General features: G+C 40.8%; 1 protein-coding gene across 1 annotated transcript in view; it reads left to right on the forward strand.

Moving 5' to 3' along the window:
- LOC115079701 (A disintegrin and metalloproteinase with thrombospondin motifs 2-like) overlaps nucleotides 1-16,667 on the forward strand; it is a 292,174-nt gene that overhangs the window by 220,900 nt on the left and 54,607 nt on the right. The window contains 1 exon segment of the mRNA XM_029583448.1: nucleotides 15,981-16,137. Within this exon segment, the coding sequence (XP_029439308.1) occupies nucleotides 15,981-16,137 (157 nt within the window).

Here is a 16,667-nt window from a genome sequence, read left to right on the forward strand (position 1 = left end):
TTCATATGCCTGGAAAGGAATATGTAATCCCCTATACATTGGGGCCTATGTACTAAATGTTTTTTCTCATAGACACAAAATAAAATTTGGATTTTTAGGCTGTTGTAAATGAAGTAATCTTGATTAATTAAGCAATGAGATGTGAGAGAAGATGGTATTGTTAAAAGACAGAACTACTTCTAGTGGTGCACAGAGAAATACAAAGATCGAGAGCAGTAATCACAACCAATACAGTCATTCTGAAGACATTGCCACTCAAGGGACATGATTTATCACCAGATTTTTCCGTAAGCAAATTATAGGGAAAAAACATTAATGAATTAGGCCCAAAGTGACCTGGTACCATTATAAAATGATTCACTTTAGGTTTTTAAATTCTAAATGGAAATGTTCAAATGGGTTAAACACAATATTAACTTTATATTCATCTCTTTGGGTGATTGTATCAATATATAAAGCGATTCATAAATACTACTAAATAAACCCCCACAAACCGACACACATTTATTTATTTTCCTGGTGTTTGTAGCTCTCAGCTGTTATGTGATTCAGCATCTTCCAAATGACCATGTTTAATTTTCATGATGTTATAAGAGTTTCCTTAATGTCTCATTAGTCACATGATCTCTTAAAATAATCAAATATATTTACATGATAAAACCAGTGTACATTTATTGCATTTATTATGCAATACTATTGACAAAATAAACCTCCAGATGAAAACGTTAATTGTATACATCCACGATCCATCCCACTAAATATATCTAAAAAATTCCATGAAATTAAATTATAGAACTGCCAGGCATAAATATTGTAATTAAAAGGACCAAAATATGTGGGACTGCTAGGCATTTCTCAATAACTGTGTCTTCTAAGCTCCTAAACATATCCAAAAAGGGAATAGTGTGAGCACAGTGAACACTGTCCATTGTAAGTAAAGAACCATGAATTTTAATTCAAGAAATGGTGCAGAAACAGTTGATTACAATTCAAATAACGAACATCAAAAATTAAAGTGTCAGCGTTAATGATTCAAGAAAGACCACAGTAGTACATTCAGGTCAAACTAAGTCCCCTGACATTGGCCATGTTTCGCCAAACGGCTTCTTCAGGAGGCATACAGAAATTAACCTGTATGTACTGAATGATGTGGAGATCATTCAGTACATAGTGGTTAATTACTGTGCTTTTAGATGTCAAAAGCCACACACACTCATTTTATTCAAACTGATAAACATTAAAAAAAAATATCCCTCTCTATCATCTAAATCCCAGTAGGCTCTGCATCTGAGAAATTAAATTCCATCATAAATATAACCATAGATAGTCAGTCTTATAACATTTTTAAAGTATTCTGAAAATGCATTTAACATCACTTCAAAGTCACCACACCTCCATGAGGTCAAAACAATATGAATGATACTCCATTTCAAATCATGGACAATACGGCCCATATCCATATAATGCTCAACCATTGGTGCCTGTAAATTTAGTATACGGATAACTACAATGCTTAACTAAGTGATTTTTGACAATTTACTTAGTTCGACCTACATAGATTGTTGGACAAGGATAGGTAATAGAATAAATCACAAAAGATGACAAAGTCTGTATTGCCTCAAAGCACACATGCAACTCTAGTGAGGGAGTGCATCCAGGTAGAACATGACAATGTTTGTGCACAAAGATGTTAACTTTCAAACAGGCATGGAAGCACACATATACAAGTATGTGACAGCATGCACCCACATATGCAGCAATGTTATAACACGCATGCAATATGCATGTGTGTTATAAAATAGCTTAGGAGGGCATATATGTTCTCCTAATTGTAAGCTTGTACATGTCCAGCAGTGTAAATTGGCTTATGGACGCGCAAGTGAGGGTATTTTATAACAGATACATGTCCAGCCGATGACCAGTTTCACCAGTTCATCCACTAGATAGCCCAGTGTTCAGTTATGCCCTTCAAAACCCCCCCCCCCCCCCCCCCCGGTTCATTAGCCTGAACTACCCTCTGTTAACCCAGACCCCTGAAACACTTCCTAGATTCCTTGAATTATTTTTATTTAGACTTACACCTTCTCCAAGGTAGAAGTAAAGTTACATGGCACTCACCCTGGATGCGTATCCAAGCACATAGCTATTTGGGCTAGAGATGTGAATCGGGCTTCGAACGATTGAAAATATTGTCGATATTTTCAAAATCGTCAGAAATCGGGGGCTCCCCCGAAATGATAGGAAAACCCCACGATATTGATCGGGGGGGTTCTCTTATCGTTTTGGGGGAAGGCGGGAAAAATGGCACACAAAAATAACTCCTAAACCCACCCCGACCCTTTAAAACTAATCCCTTTGCTTCCCCCACCCTCCCGACCCCCCCAAACACATTTTACAGGTACCTGGTGGTCCAGTGGGGGTCCCGGGAGCGATCTCCTGCTCCTGGGCCGTTGGCTGCCACTAATCAAAATGGCGCCGATGGCCCTTTGCCCTTACTATGTGACAGGGTATCCGTGCACCATGTGACAGGGGCCGCCCTGTCACGTGGAGGGAGCACTGGATGGCCGGCGCCATCTTTAAAAATGGCGCGGGCCATCCAGTGCTCCTACCATGTGACAGGGGCCAGCCAATGGCACGGATACCCTGTCACATGGTAAGGGCAAAGGGCCATTGGCGCCATTTTGATTAGTGGCAGCCGACGGCCCAGGAGCAGGAGATCGCTCCCGGGACCCCCACTGGACCACCAGGTACCTGTAAAATGTTTTTGGAGGGGTCAGGAGGGTGGGGGAAGCAAAGGGATTAGTTTTAAAGGGTCGGGGTGGGTTTTTTGTTTATTGGCTCAGGCGCAGCCGATAAACAAAACCGCGATCAGGCCCGATGAAAAAAAACCCACATGTGAATCGTAACCGGAATCCGAACCGGTTCCGATTCACATCTCTAATTTGGGCACACATCTCACTGCCATGCCCCAAAATGCCCACGCCCTATCCCTTTTTATCCGATTGGAGATATTCATGCATCGGCACTTGTGTGAGCATCTGGCCACCTCATACAATCAGGTGGACGTGCACAAGTGCCAGATGCACTACAGTCTCCTGATTTCGGCACATGTCCAGCTTTTATTTTAAAATTCACCTTTAAAAGTAAAAGCACTGCAACTTCAAAGCCCATATTTTCTCTTGCTGATTATAAAAATAGGGAAGGCAGACTTAACAATCCAGTTGCGGATATTCAGCACTCTTGTATATGCTATGCATGGCTTCTCAGTGAAAACCGCATGCAATGAAAAAATGCTAATACTTATGGAAAATTGATTTATCCTCTATTCTTCCTTTTTCTTTTTTTTTAAATCAAAAACACCCCTAGATTTAAAAAAAAAAAAAAAAATGCACACGTGTCCATGTGCACGCGCCATGCGGCGCGCAGACACATGGACATTCGATTTTATAACATGCTACCCTAACCTCCCTTCCCCTTCCCCTTCCCCTCTCCTCCCCACCCTCTAAAACCCATTTTTAAAATTTTGTTTGTGGGTGGCTGGGCCTCTTCTAAAATGCGCGCAGCACGCACAAGGCCCGTGTTTTTTTTACACGTGGGGAGTATTTAAAATCCGGCCTTTAGTGCTGATCCATTGGCTGGGCAGAGATCATGTCAGGAGTCTCGGCCACCTTTTCTCCCTCCCGAGGCTGGCTGTATGATTTCTGTGATGTGCCCTGATCTCCGCCTGTTCCATTGACACGAGTCTCCTGTGGCGACTCAGAAACTTGTTTATGAATTGTCAGTGGCCTTCTAATTGTACTGCTGTAATCTGGAATGAGTTTTGCCTATGTTATATCATTTTTAAAGTATGTTTATCATGTTAAGGTATTTAGGTGGGATCTTGAAGTTTGTATGCCACTAAAATCTTTCATGTAATATGCCATTACTGACTTTAGACCACAAAGCTGAGTTTGACAGTTCATTATCCTAAATATTTCCAGATATTGACATAAAATTCCCTGCTGCTGCATGGTGTATATGCATTTTCCGTAAACCAAGCTCTTAGAGAGAATATTGTTTTTATTAGTGGAATCAAATGATGTGCCAGATTTTAGAACGTCAGTGCAATTATGTGAAGGTTTGAATATGATCCTTATAACTATGAAAAAAACATTAAGTCATAATTTCCAGTATTTTGCAAACTGAAACAGGAATAATGCTATATCTATAGGGTGCAAAGGATAACAGTGAGAAAAGTAAATTATGTACATTTTAGTGTGCAATGTAATATGAAAGCCATCCCCAAGTTATAATCAATGCAACTATTTTGGCTTGGGGCAGTGGGAGCTTTAATTATAAAAAAAATAAAAACAAAAGTTGAAGAAACATTACCCAATGAATGTGCTCCCTGATTCCTCTTTTTGCCTTGTTTCTTTAGGAAAGGTGGATCCGTTAAGCGTGAAGCAAACTTTGACTATAAGTATGGATAAAATACAACAATTCATTTCTCAGTTAGTTAGTGGTGCATGTACAATGATAAGAACATAAGATATGCCACACTGGGTCAGACCAAAGGTCCATCAACCCAGCATCCTGTTTCTAACAATGGCCAATCCAAGTCACAAGTACCTGGCAAGTACCCAAACATTAAATAGATCTCAAACTGCTATTGCTTATTAATTAATAGCAGTTTATGGATTTTTCCTCTAGGAACTTATCCGAGCCTTTTTTTAAACCCAGTTACACTAACTGCCATAACCACATCCTCTGGCAAAGAATTTCAGAGCTTAAATATACTCTGAGTGAAAGAATTCTCTTCGATTTTTTTTAAATGAGCAACTTGATAACTTCATGGAGTGCCTCCTAGTATAGCATCATGCTTTAAAGTTTTATGTACCACAGTTGCCCCTTAAGGAGCTCTATCCTTGCTTGGACACAAGATAAGTTAGGCAGTCATATTGAGGTCATAATATATGAAAAAATATATTAATCTCCTTATCCTCCAACCTCAGTCTGCTTAAAAGTTCATCTATTCCTACAGTTTGTCACCTGTTATAGTCCACTGTTGTGACATCACAATAATTTATATAACACAAACCAGGGGGTGGAGGCAGGCAGAGATGTTGTAGGAAAAGCAATAAGAGAGGCAGATTTTATTTGCATACAAATAGGTTTGCCAGTTGACTGTACTTTTTCAAGGCAGATTAATCCAATCATGGTTTTACTTCATTCCATGTATGAATTGTTAGAAGCCCATGCTTGTAATGGAATAAAACCAGGACTGGCTCAGCCTACCATTAGAAAATGGAATTAGTTGATAACTCTGTATACAAATGGCATTGATAGTAAAGAGAGGAGAAAAGCTAAATGTGCATAAGTTTAGAAAATGCATTCAACATTAGCTTAGACTTTCAATTACTATCAAACGCACTATTGTGGCAGGCACTGCGACACCTCCAGACCTTGACCCGCTGCAGCCAAGCAAGGCCCTGTCCTTCTGGGAGGTAATTCTCCTGGGTATTCCCGGTTACCCGCCTCACCCAAGCAAGGTGACTGCCCAGCCAAAACTGGGGGCGGGGGGGGGGGGAAGAGTCCATTCTGCCACTGCTCCAGGGCCAGCGAGCCCTGGCAGCAGACAGCTCCCTAGCACCTCGAAGTATGGTGTACTACACGCAGTGCACTGCCTCAAAATGGTGACCCTCCGCTTCCCAGCTTGGGTACCTCGCCATAGGGCCCGGGTAGTGATAAGACTTACCCAGGACTCTCTCCCAAACCTATCTGCAGCCAATAGACTACAGAGCCAGCAGCACTCTGTGAATAGCCCGCCTCATGTTGTTCAAGAATAAGCCCTGTCCCATATCCGAGAGATGCACCCCCATCTCTGTGGAACAGCTCCACACAGTCCATACATAGCCAGTCGTGCCTCACACATGCCACCACGATGTTCGGTGAAATTGCCAATTTGTTTAATTTCTGAATTCAATGTTCTCACAGTGGCGAGTCCAGGAACTGGTGATGGGGGATGATCTCAGACCAAATGACTCTTGTGCGGGGTATTAAGGATGAGATGAGCATGGTGTCATTTTTCATATCCAGGAGGAGCCGCCCAGGGATGCCTCCCAAATCGTAGCTGCCGAGGTGTATGATTAGTACCTCAGGAGGGGCAGATCTTGTCAGAGCTGTCTCAGCAGGGGGAAAAGCTGATCCCAGCGCATACCCCTCTAACTAAGCCATTGCATTATCCTGTTCGTTGCCGCAACGCTTAGATGTTTATCCATGGGACCCTTCCTTGCATGCTGCTCCACCCAAAGCACAAACGAGTGTTCTGATCCATCATATCCGGCGTCACCAGTGGAACCCTGAAAGACAGAAGGTGTTTACAAAACACCATTGTGGGGATGATCCCACTCATTTCACTCAATACCTAACTCGCTAAGGCATGCAGAGGCCCAGGGATCTATTCACCTGCCTAATATAGGACAGAGTACCATGATCCAATACGTTGGATCATGGTACTTGGCAATCTGGATGCAGCCACTCTGGAAGCAGAGCCAATTCGGAATGAGTAAGTTCCAAACGGTTCCAGCTGCAGCCCTGCTGCATCTAGGGCGTATGCATGCAAATGCCGGCTTTACCGTAAAAGTGGGGGGATTTTATTAGATATGCGTGCCAATGCAATTACCAATTTCCTCAGTCTGTTTCCAGTTCGCCATACCTAATTCGAAATGGTTCCGGACAACCGAAAAATGATTGAATTTTTTCCGAAATTTTGAGAAAAATTCATTTTCGGGTTAGTGCACGCTAACTCCCCATTAGTGCGCACTAACCTGAAAATCGGGCCCGCCCTCCCCCAAATAAAACCCCGAACCACGGGAAAAATGAAATTTCTGCGGGGGGGGGGGGGGGGGGGGGGCTCCGAAACGAAGCCCGACATGAAATTCTAACCCAAAGCACATCTCTACTTCCTAACCCCCCTAGTTAATAAGCCTCTCTTTTAGCCCCAACTCTTAAAACCCCACTAACTAACCTCGTTTTTTTTTTTTGTTTCATTATGCACCATCCATAGCAGAAGTAGTTACATGGTAGGGAACCCCGGTGTGTGCTTGTGCACATAAATACTAGGGGTGTGCATTCGTTTGCAAAGTATTGGCAATCCGCAACATATAGGGCCATATTCGTTGTATTCGTGGGGAAGCGAAACGTGTCGTGATTCCCACGAATACAATGAATCTTCACCGAATTATTCGGCCATCTAAAGGAGCAAATTTAAACAAAACCCCCACCCTCCTGACCCCCCAAGACTTGCCAAAACTCCCTGGTGGTCCAGCGGGGGTCCGGGAGCGATCTCCTGCACTCACACCGTCAGCTGCCAGTATTCAAAATGGCGCCGATAGCCCCTGTGACATAGTAAGGCCAAAGGCTATCGGCGCCATTTTGATTACTGGCAGCTGACGGCCCGAGTGCAGGAGATCGCTCCCGGACCCCCGATGGACCACCAGGGACTTTTGGAAAGTCTTGGGGGAGGGGTCAGGAGAGTGGGGGGTTGTAGTTAATTACATTTTAGCCGGGAAACAAATAAGAATGGAATGCATGAACGGATCGGGGCCCCCCCCTTGCCGAATGCAACATATCTGCCCCCCCACAAATATGAATACCGAATGTAATGTATGCGTTCCCTCTGCACATCCCTAATAAATACTTACCATTCGGCCCATGCCCCATCCACGCGTCACCACTTTTTTTGCCTTTCCCGTTTGTGCGTGTACTCGGGCGCTTCTTAAAATCTGCGCAACAGGAACTGGCCCGAGATACGTATCTCCCAGCTTTGGTGCACACGGGGCTCTTAAAATTTGCCTTGTAGATTGTAAGCTCTTTGAAGCAGGGGTTTTATGTCACTGAAATAATGCTGTAAGCTGCCTTTAGCATAATTTGGAAAGGTGAGCTAAAAATCCAAATTTATTATTAATTATATTAGTGACTAAAACAAGAGCTAGAAATCTTTGAAAATAAAGGTTTGATTTTTTTTTTCCAGTGCTTCAATCCAATTCATATTCCTTTTCAGAGCAGAAGGCCACAATATGTGAATAAAAGCAAAGGAAGCAGAGGTTTTATTTCCTCTGTCTTGCGGTTTGGAAATTTCTCAGAGTGACGAATAAATTCAAGTGGAGAAATATGCATTTGCAAACTACTGTCAGCAGAATCCTTTACGATTGCACCAACATGTTGAAATGTCAGGATTCAGGAATCGGCTGTCATCGTTGTTGCTGTTACTAGGGAGACCAGATGCTGGCAGTCTTTTTTTTTTTTTTCTTGTCTTCTGAATCCTAAGTACAATTAAATTTGGTTTTAGTATGCGATAAACAATAGAAATGTCACATGGAAAGGATTTAGAGAGGCTTAATCTAGAAAAATCCTTGTCCATCTGAAAATATTTTCCAAGTAAAATCTTGAGTTTTATTTTGGCAGTAAAAATGAACTCCCTAACTCGCATACTTTGGCTTCTATTCTGTAAAAAAATTCCTGACCGGCATAAAGCTAAGCATTTGAAGATATTTGGCCCCTGATATGTTTTCTCATGCTGCAAAAGAGATATTTGGGATGGCTCAAAGGGGATATCTAATTGCTTCATAGAGAATTACTTCGATGCTTAATTTCGTGCAAACATCTAAAATAGTTTTGTTAGACCTTGAAAAGTGAAAACCTACTTTACAGTCCAAATAAAGTATCAAGTTCAAGCATTGATCTCCTCCCCTCACCCTTAAATCCTTTCAAGGACCAAAATTAGTCAGTTATTCTGCCTGGGTTTTGGAGCTGAAAGGATGATATCCTACTCGTTTCTGGCATCCCCTACTGGCCAAACACAGAGGTTGCATTTATGGCTTCTTAAACCTGTCCTGGTGACACCAGTGTGTGTCTAGGCTTTCAAGATATTCACAATGAATATGTGTGAGGTAAATGTGCATGTTCTAGGTCTCTGGTACATATAGATTTACTGTGGATCTCCTGAAATCCCGTCTGGCTGTGGTGTCTCCACACCAGGTTTGGGGAGCCCTGTAATTTTGGGAATGGGGTAAGACTGATGTAGTGCTGGAGAAGGTGGAGAAGTAGAAAGGCTCGCAGGACAAGGATTCATGCAGTCTGCTGACTTGCAGCATTAATGTTCTCGTCGGTAAAAGTAAGGTGGCCAACTTTTTCTGCTGTCGTGCCCAAAACAGAGAACTAGCAAATATTCATTTTACCCATATTATGCACAGTATTTATATTTTTTAAGATATGGTGGTGGAGGGGGGAGGAGTTAGGCTCGAACTAAGAATAGAGCAACTTGATTTGAATAATATGAAGGCCCAAGTGCAGCATCAGTTTTCTCTGTAAAGAGCTAGTGGACAAGTCAGCTCATTGCTGTGCCTTTGCAGTTACTGCAATGATTATCTGCAAAGTGGAATGCCATCTGCTGCTTAGACAGCTGTGTTCTCCCGTCTGCGATATTTGAGCAGAGTCCACAGCAGCACGTAGAAACGGACGGAGTTTAAGTAGCCAGGGGCTGGTTTTCAAATAGGTAAGCAGCTAGAATCTGTCGAGGTGAAACTTTTTCTCCCACAGATAGTGTTGGGTCAGGGGAGGAGGGACACACACACACAGGCTGCTAGCATGAACATTTCAGCAATAGCTGGCTACGTCGCATCTCTGTGCATAGGGATAGCTGGCTTAAATCTTGCTGCACTAGATTTTAGGCCGGTTTCCATCTGCAGCTGACCCGGATAGGTTAAATGTAACTGGCTATAACACAGCCAACTAAAGTTGCCACTTGGTGACTTTTTAAAAATACATTTTATGCTATTGCCTTGTTGTGATTCCTTTTTTTTATTTGATATGTGAAAATCATGATTGCATTTCAGCAATGACCTTCTCCTTGCTCCGAACTTTTAACCTCTTAGGGTACAAAATAGAACAGATGATTAAAAGAATTACTAAATTACAGGTTTTTATTTGAGGTTTTGTATCATAGAAAGAGCTTTTGTAGGAACCAAGGAATCATTTTTATGTTTATAGAGAGGATAACCTTTTAATTATTTGTGGGTAAGATCTGCAATCACCTTTTACCTTATATGCATTCATATGCTTTATATATTCAAGGGTCATGTGTCTGTTCATGCACAATTAGCTCACACAAAATTGCACACCTTTTCAGCAGGTATGTGTAGGTAAACTCATGTGCAAACTTTTTAAAATAAAAAAATAATACAAGTTCCAACCCCTCCCCCCCCCAAATGCCTTTCCCCAGTTCATGTAAAAGTTTGCTTATTTTTATGCTCACAGGATTTTGAACCATTTTCTGAGACCTTTACATGCGTATAAAACAGTTTTAGGTGCATAAAAGTTTTTACTTGCCTGAAGAGCACTTCTCTTGGGGGGGGGGGGAGGAGATGGGGATGGAGTGGAAGAGATACGGCTTCAGTGCCCAGGTTAAATTCTGTGTCAGGTGTGGCCATAGTATCCAATGCATAAATGTGTCTTGCTTCATGATGAGGTGTGTGTGTGTGTGTGTGTGTGTGTGTGTGTGTGAGGTTATTTGGAGGGGGGGGGGGGAGCCTGGAGCCAAGAGAGGTCACGGTTACCCCATTTACACATTTGTGTGGTCTCAAGAACGCAGGTCCTACTTCATCTTTCGCGTTGGTCATTTACAGTTGTCCCAGCCTAAAGAGATGTGACCGAGTTAGATCCTCTATGCGGAAGTCAGCATTCTACTTGAAGAGCAGTTCTTGTGGGCCTGGACTGTCAACAGTGGCTGAACGTCATTACCATCTGATGGTTCCCGTCGTTGCACTATGTGCAATGAGTTTAGTGGTCTCAGTCCAGTTCCATCACAGACAGGATAATCACATGGCAGACCTCCTCCCCTGCCCTGCCTCACCCTTCCTACTCTCAAATAAGCATTGCCACAATTTGGCAGTTCTTGGCGTTTACAGGCACAGAGACTGAATTACTCCCTTTCGCTGAGGGAGGTCCCTGCAGGATAGCATGGGGAAGCTTGCATTTCCTCTGTCCTTGTTCTCCTTGTTCTTTGCTTTCTGATGCTGTTGAGCTGGAACTTTTCATGAGGATATGAAGTACTGGTGGGAGGGGGTGGGGGGGACAGGGACTGTTCCTATCTGTTTTGCATTTACTCTGCTCCTTTCTCTGTTCTTTTAGGCTTTGATAATCAGCCTTTCAGAAGTCTTTTGTGAAATGCTTTTGAAATATGAAAGTTGTCATCTTTGTAGCTTTCTCAGCAGTAGCTTTCTTCATCCCAGCTACCTAAGTCTTGAGGTCCCCCTGTGCTTCGGTAAAAATTTTTTTTTTTTTTAATTTCAGCATAACTAAGTCAAGTCACCACCTACAAACCTCCCTGGAACATTTAGTGCTATGCAACCTGAGAAAATAAAGTCCCCTTTAAATAGAAGCTGCATGCTTGTGTATTTCAGTGTTTGTTCTGGGTGCAGTGCTTTTAGCGTGATTCTGCTTAAGGTGCTAGCAGTGGAGGGGCAATGCTGGCACTGTGGGGCTCATTGCTAGGGAAGGGAGAGACTTTTTTGCAGGGTGGTGGGGAGATGGGCAGAAAAAAATGAAAATATTTCCTTTATCTGTTAAGGACGTACGATGTAGAACAGAATTATATCTAATGTGATACTTTTTTTTTTAAACACTTCTGACGATTGTGTTAATGTATTCAAGAAAACATCAAAAATAGATATTTTTCAAAATTTTAAACAAATTTTGAAGAACAGAATTATATGCCATGGAAGGGGAACTGAGACAGGTGCTTCTCTAATCTGCTTGCAGTAACTATGCAACAAGGAAAATTTGTGAATTATACCTCAAACCTGTTGTGTGGGTTTCATAAGCCTGCTACTGCTATTCATTGAAAAGTTTATACAATGGCAACATATGCTACTTGTACGAAGCAAACAACAATTTTAAAGAAATACATGTATGGAAATTCATGAGACTATGTATACATTTTACATTGTTAAAATGCCTTGGATGCTACAAGAAAACATTTTGCCAGCTTATATCTTTTTTTTTTTTTTTTTTTTTTTAAAGACTGCATATTGTATTTTTTCCTAGCTAGTAAACTGTTTTATCAACTAGATCCATGCTGTGAATGCAAGAGAAATGGATCTCTAATTTGAATGTAGGTGCTGTGTGCGGGAATGAATGAGCTTTATACCTTTATGCTTTTGATCCTGCTTATTGCTCAATGGAAATAAGACAGACATACAATAATCAATGATTATAATAAAAAGCAATGGTTATAATAAATGCAATATCAGCAAAAGCAATATTCTGATAAGTGTATTGTTTATATAGAACCACTTATGAGAATGGCCAACAGAAAGAGAGAGTAATTTACAAGGATATGTCTTCAGTAGTTGTTTTGCAAGGAATCAGGTTGAGTTCATCTTCCACTTGACCCCCTTCAAGCAGGTACGACAACTCCAGTAGCCTTGCTAAGGGTAGTGCATTGTCTGTCCTGGGAGATGAGAGCTCAGCACTGGGTAAATCAGATCAGTTTGAGGTCTCTTCCATCTGTTCTGCTTTTTGTCTTGACTGGCTTTCTTTTATAGGGTGTCAGAGGGATCGTTTAGTGGCACAGGTGCAGTTCTTTCTCCTTTGCCCATTACAACTCAGCCAGCAAACACCCTCAATCTAGAAATACAGAGGGAGCTTAGAGGCTACATGTCTGTGCTTTAGCAAAGCAAAATGTAGTTCCTTGTTTTCTGGTAAAAGCAGTCTTTCTGGTAGAAGCAGTTATCTCTGAGAGTTCAAAGCATTTTCTTGTTCTCTGATCTGCAGGACCTATGCAAAGGGCCCCAGTAAGAAGGCACATACATCTACATAAGTGTTTCAAAGTAATATGTTAAAAGCAGTTTTCTATCACATTTGCATCTTTACTGCTTGCTAGTGAGTGTTTCCTTCTGAACAAGACAGCCTCACATAACTTTCTCTCTGAGCACAGCAATAATTCAGCAAGCAAAACAGCCTAACATAACTTTTTCTCTGAATGCAACAATATTTGGCACTTCAATAGTCATTTATGCTTAAGCAGTTCACTAGTTTCTGATGTGTTCCAATTTCCACCTATCTATTCCTATGTGTCACATCAAGGTGTCTTGTAATCCACTGTCCCTAAATGCTTTTAACATAATAAGCAAAGATGAAGTATTTCTCCACACAGATCTAAAAGAAAATGTATCAATAATAGTGCATGGCATACATTACAACATGCTGGTAATATGTACAATTTTGTGTGCTTATATGGTAAATGAATTGATCTTAGACTGGCCTACCAATTCTCTGACAAGTGCTGTGTGGAGTACCTGGGTTGGTTATCCAAGACTGGTTTCTATTTCTTGGGTCAGCTGGGGCTGCGGATGCTCTGGAAATAGTGGCCACATGCCCTTGGGAGGAAGGAGAGTTTATTGTGCAATGGTAATACCTAATGGCAAGGCTTAATGACAAAGATTGTCACTCCAATGGCTGGACTGAGTAAATTGAGAGGGTGGGGATATAAAATAAGGCAAAAATTCCAAAAAAAGTAAAAGAAAAATAAAATTAAAACTCTAAAAATAAAAAACAAAAGGAAAAAACACTGGAAATCAAACAGACAAAATGAAAACAAATAAAACTTAGTGTACCCATTCTTAAGGCCCATGGCATTGTTAGCCAATAGAAGCTGGTTTTGGTTTCAGCTGGAGACCCAAGGAGAAGCAAGAAATTGCTGGATCAAAAAATAAACTTACTATACAATTACATTTTTTCCCTTTACTGAGTAAGTGTTCACAATATACAATATGTGAAATCCCCCAGCATATATCATGTTTTTATCACACATTATTGAGTGGTCAAGGAAATAACTTGAGAGCAGGTGAAAATTTTCCTTTTCGATTTTGTCTTTTGATGGACACACTCTAACCCCTAAAAATGAAGGTTTTAGGGGGTAATGCTTGATTGAGGCATGACAGTTCAACAGCATAAGAGCCTTATATATTACCCAGGTAGAGAGTCCATCAAGTTAGGTTGAAAGAACATTGCACAAATTTCATCTTTGAGTGAGTTTCCTCACTTCGAAGTTCATCAAATCTTCACAAGAGAGCACTAGTCTGTTCGTATGTCTCACTTTGAATGTCAAAGTGGCCCCTAACCCCTACACTAATACCTAATCCTCACCTTGAGTTACTAGGTGGGCCTCCCATAGAGATATAAATACTTATCTAGTGTGAGGGCATTATGGCTTGCTCACTCTCTCTCTCTCTCTCTCTATCTCTCTCTCCCTCCCCCCCCCCTTCCCCCTCCCTCCCTCCCTCCCCCAGTGGTGGTAGGAAGGCCCTGATAGCTAGGCTGGCTCTCCAGGAGCTTAAAACAGTATGTGCACCATGCAATACAGCTTCACAGAACTGTGAGCCCAGCCCACTTGGCCAAATTCCTGCCCCGATATCCTCCCCTTTCACTCATTTGCATTGCACCATGCGTTATGTTGCTTTCACACACGTTAATGGTGTTTTTGCATGCATTAAAGGTGTTTTTTGCATGCGAAAATGCCTTAACGCATGCAAAACGCCATATAGCACTTTAATAAATGACCCCCTAAGATTATTGTGGAATCTTTGACCATATTTATCAAGAGATTATAATTTAGTAATTGTAATGCATGCAGTGGTTATGAGTCATTTAGACTATTGCAGAGTTTTATAGTAAGGGCTAACAAAGAAGTTACTGAGCCGTTATTTCCAAAATACAGATGCTTGGGCTCTGTTGGGTTTGAAATTACAAGATCATATCACCCCAGCATTAGAGGAACTTCACTGGTTACCTGTTTCTTTTTATATCCAGTTTGGGGTGGTGCAATAATGAAGAATCTTCTTAGATTTTATAAGCCAAGTAGTAAGGTACAATCTTCTAAAATGTTACCCTTTGATGTCTGAACATTAAAAAAAGTAAAATGTATGAAAACTTTGAGAACCCTTTCATGTGTGATATTGATGGTTTGGAATTCACTTCCTCAGCAGCTTTGGTTTAATATTCACAATGGGGTGAAAATTCAAAATTTTATGCATGTAAAAATTAGCAAATATGTGTTAAGTTGCCGCTATTTGCGTATTCCATATTTTATTTAAAAATTGAAAATATGTGCATATTTTTACTTTCTCACACACACATAACTCCCTTAAAAAAAATGAGCAGTCTAGGAGCTTTCTGGGGCAAGGCCAAAACATACCTGTGTAAGTTGCCAAGTTATTCGCATATTTTTCATCTGCAAATTATCTGGCTTCAGTGATAGTAAACTTGTTTGCGTAGTACTGACTTGGTGGGAGGTCTGGGTGAGCTGGAGGGAGTTTATGAAGAACCAGGAAGGTCTTTATGACCTGGAGAAGGACTTGGGCCCAATTGGTGGATTAATTAGTAAACTGATTATTTTCATTACACGTGCACGTTGTACAACTGGCTGGTTTGAATGCATAAATCGGGATGGACGCAAGTTATTCCTACTTTACTTTCGTGTGTAAAATATATGTGTATATTTTTAAAATAGGTAGGAAAAGTACACGCATTCAATGCATTGTAGGCTTACATGCGAATACATGCATACCCGTATTTGTTGCAGGGTAGAGTATTTTATTAAACACACGTATATTATACACGCAGTTATAAAATATTTGCATATATCTGCTTGCATTCATATACACATGTATATGCTGCTGCACACATATTTGTTTGAAAATTTTCCTCCCTCTGTTTATTAAGAAGCAGTGTAAAGCTCTGTATTTTATGGATTTTTTTTTTTAAAGCTATGTAATTTTATTCCGATCTGATTTTAAATCTTATTTTATATTGAACCTTGTTGTATGTCACCTAGACCCTGTCACATAAATACTGGAAATATATAAATAAAAGGTAACATATGGGTAAGGAAGATTGTTTTATAGATGTTTGTCTTTTATTTTTCTTATTTTATTCTTCAGTCTACCAGTTTAATTGAAATTGGAAACCCATCACAGAGTTTGGAGAATGTCTGCCGCTGGGCCTATTTGCAACAGAAGCCTGACACGGGACATGCAGAATACCACGACCATGCCATTTTTCTCACTCGGCAGGAGTTTGGCCCATCAGGCATGCAAGGTATGCTATGTTTTCAGAGAAGTCTTCATGTGAACGCTTCTTCAACTTTTTTTCTATGACTCCTTTAAAAAAGGCAATTAAAGTCCTACTAATGATAAATTGTGCTGCATACTGCAAAATTCACAAAGTCTGCAGCAGACATCTTATAAATTACATCCTAATTATATCCAACAAAGAATTATAGAAAAGAAAGAGTTTGCATATTAAAATGGTTCAGAAACTAGCACAATATTTAAATGAAGCCATGAAATATGACTTCTCTGTAAGATGTCAGAGAGGCATAGCAGACTGTTTCTTGTTGATACAATTACCTTTTCTTCACCATTTGTGTGTGTACTTTAAGAGAAGCTCAATTCTTAAAATCTATTATGGGATAGAATTATCATTTAAGCTAGACGGGGGGGGGGGGGGGGGGGGGGGACAGACAATTTACATTCCTCGTAGAAGCATCTGGAAGGCATGGTGGTTTCCATGCCATGATTAATTTTATGTGGCTTTATTATGAAATGTGATTTGTGTTGCTATTTTAT

The sequence above is a fragment of the Rhinatrema bivittatum genome, chromosome 18 (assembly GCF_901001135.1).
Source record: "Rhinatrema bivittatum chromosome 18, aRhiBiv1.1, whole genome shotgun sequence".
In the NCBI taxonomy this organism is placed as follows: Eukaryota; Metazoa; Chordata; class Amphibia; order Gymnophiona; family Rhinatrematidae; genus Rhinatrema; species Rhinatrema bivittatum.